General features: G+C 73.4%; 1 protein-coding gene across 1 annotated transcript in view; it reads left to right on the plus strand.

Moving 5' to 3' along the window:
• The window catches only part of LOC135408672 (collagen alpha-1(II) chain-like), a 5,785-nt gene extending 5,140 nt beyond the window's left edge, over nucleotides 1–645 (plus strand). Inside the window, exon 3 of the mRNA XM_064643723.1 lies at nucleotides 1–645. This exon is cut by the window's left edge and continues 1,953 nt beyond it. Within this exon, the coding sequence (XP_064499793.1) occupies nucleotides 1–645 (645 nt within the window).
• The last annotated feature ends 1,855 nt before the right edge of the window (nucleotides 646–2,500 follow it).

Consider the following 2,500-nt stretch of genomic DNA (forward strand, 5'->3'; position numbering starts at 1 on the left):
CGGGGCCCTCGGGGAGCCGGCAGCCGCCACCGGCTCGGGCTGGACGCTGCTGTCGGGCCCCCGCGGGCCCCCCTCGGCCGTCCCAGTCCCGCACTCCCTCGGCTGCGCTTTCGCGCTCGGCTCTCGTCTTCCTCTCCCGTCATCGGGCCCGCCCGAGGAAGCCGGTCGAGAGCCCCGCGGCTTTCTCGCGCCGGCCTTCCTGCCGCTCGTGGGGTTGGCCGGCCCGTGGCACGCGCCGAAGGCCGCGCGGCAGCAGACGCGGAAGAAAAGGGGCCCTCGGAACCCGCGCTGCTAGACAACCCCTGCCCACAATACGGACAGACGCGTCCTGGCGCCGCCGCGCCTCCGAAGCGGCTCGAGGCTCCTCAGCGGGGAGGCGCGCGAGAGCAGGCCGCCTCTCGCCTAGACCTAACCGGAGGCGGCGCCCGACAGCGACCCCTTGGCCGACTTCCGGGGCCGGCCGCGACAACAGGTCTACCCCGAAAATGCCGACAGGCGCCTAAGTCCCGCCGGAGCCGGGTAGACCTGGTGGCCCTGCGCCGGGACGCCGCCGGGGCGCGGGCCGCCTGCGGCGGCCGCGGCGGCCGCATCGGCCGGCTCCGGAACCGGGTAGACCTGATGCTCGCCAGCCCCGGAACCGGGTAGACCTGATGCTCGACAGCACCCGGCGGGGCACGAGGCCGGCCGCGCCCGACTGGGCGAACGGGTCGGCCCGGAAGCCCGGGCCACCAGGTCTACCCGCCGAGCTCGGGCACCAGGTCTACCCGCCGGGCCCGAACACCAGGTCTACCCGCCGGGCCCCGACACCAGGTCTACCCGCCGGGCCCGGACACCAGGTCTACCCGCCGGGCTCGGACACCAGGTCTACCCGCCGGGCCCGGACACCAGGTCTACCCGCCGGGCCCGAACACCAGGTCTACCCGCCTAACCCGAACGCCAGGTCTACCCGCCGGGCTCGGGCACCAGGTCTACCCGCCGGGCCCGGACACCAGGTCTACCCGCCGGGCTCGGACACCGGGTCTACCCGCCGGGCTCGGACACCGGGTCTACCCGCCGGGCCCGGACACCAGGTCTACCCGCCGGGCCCGAACACCAGGTCTACCCGCCTAACCCGAACGCCAGGTCTACCCGCCGGGCTCGGACACCAGGTCTACCCGCCGGGCCCGGACACCAGGTCTACCCGCCGGGCCCGGACACCGGGTCTACCCGCCGGGCTCGGACACCGGGTCTACCCGCCGGGCCCGGACACCAGGTCTGCCCGCCGGGCCCGGACACCAGGTCTACCCGCCGGGCTCGGACACCAGGTCTACCCGCCGGGCCCGGACACCAGGTCTACCCGCCGGGCTCGGGCACCAGGTCTACCCGCCGGGCTCGGACACCAGGTCTACCCGCCATGCTCGGACACCAGGTCTACCCGCCGGGCTCGGACACCAGGTCTACCCGCCGGGCTCGGACAACAGGTCTACCCGCCGGGCTCGGACACCAGGTCTACCCGCCAGGCTCGGACACCAGGTCTACCCGCCGGGCTCGGACAACAGGTCTACCCGCCATGCTCGGACAACAGGTCTACCCGCCGGGCTCGGACAACAGGTCTACCCGCCGGGCTCCGAGAGCAGCTGTACCCACCGGCACCCCCGCCGCCGAGCCCAGTCGGCCGCCGCCCTGCCACCTTAAGAGAGTCCCAGCTACTCCCCCTCTGGACCCGCGCCGCGGACAACGCCCTCTCTTTCCCACTCGGAGCCCCGGGCAGGAACGGCGGCGCCTCGGCACCCGCCGAGGGCCTCGGCTAAGCGCTCGGAACCCGCTCCAGCCACCCGACTCGGAGAGCGGCTCGAGCCGACGAGCCCGGACCACAGGTCTACCCGCTGCCCCGGGACACCAGGTCTACCCGCCGGCTTCGGACCAGGGGTCTACCCGCCGGGCACGGACGACAACTCTACCCGCTGCGCACCTCTGCGGCCGAGCCGAGGCGGCGGCAGCCGTGCCACCCGGGCAGAGTCCCGGTTGCTCTCCCCGTTTCCCCGCCCCGCAGAGAACGTCTCTTCTTTCACCCTCGGGGCAGGGGAAAGGCTGCTACGCTCGGAGCGCCGGGCAGAAAGCGCAGCGCTAAGCCCCGAGACCGGCTCTAGCCGCTACTCTCGGACATCGGCTCTTCCCGGCGGCGCCGAGGCGGCCGAGCCCGGTCGGCCGCAGCCGTGCCGCCTAAAGAGAGTCCCAGTTACTCCCCGGGCTTCCCCGCCCCGCAGAGAACGTTTCTTCTTTCAGCCTCGGGGCAGGGGAAAGCCTTAACGCCGGAGAGGAAGTCTGCCGCAAAGGGCCACGGGAGATGGAGTCCCCGCAACGAGCCCCCCGGGAGAGTACTGGACGGAGCATGCGCGCTGGAAGGACTCCCTAAGAACTGTGGGAAATCGGGGAGGTCGGGGCAGGGCCGGAAGGGCACGCCGGCGCGCCGACCGACGGATCGAGCGGTCGCACGCCGTCTGCTCGCTCCGTGAATTCG

This window comes from Pseudopipra pipra, unplaced genomic scaffold (genome assembly GCF_036250125.1).
Source record: "Pseudopipra pipra isolate bDixPip1 unplaced genomic scaffold, bDixPip1.hap1 HAP1_SCAFFOLD_56, whole genome shotgun sequence".
Lineage (NCBI taxonomy): Eukaryota > Metazoa > Chordata > Aves > Passeriformes > Pipridae > Pseudopipra > Pseudopipra pipra.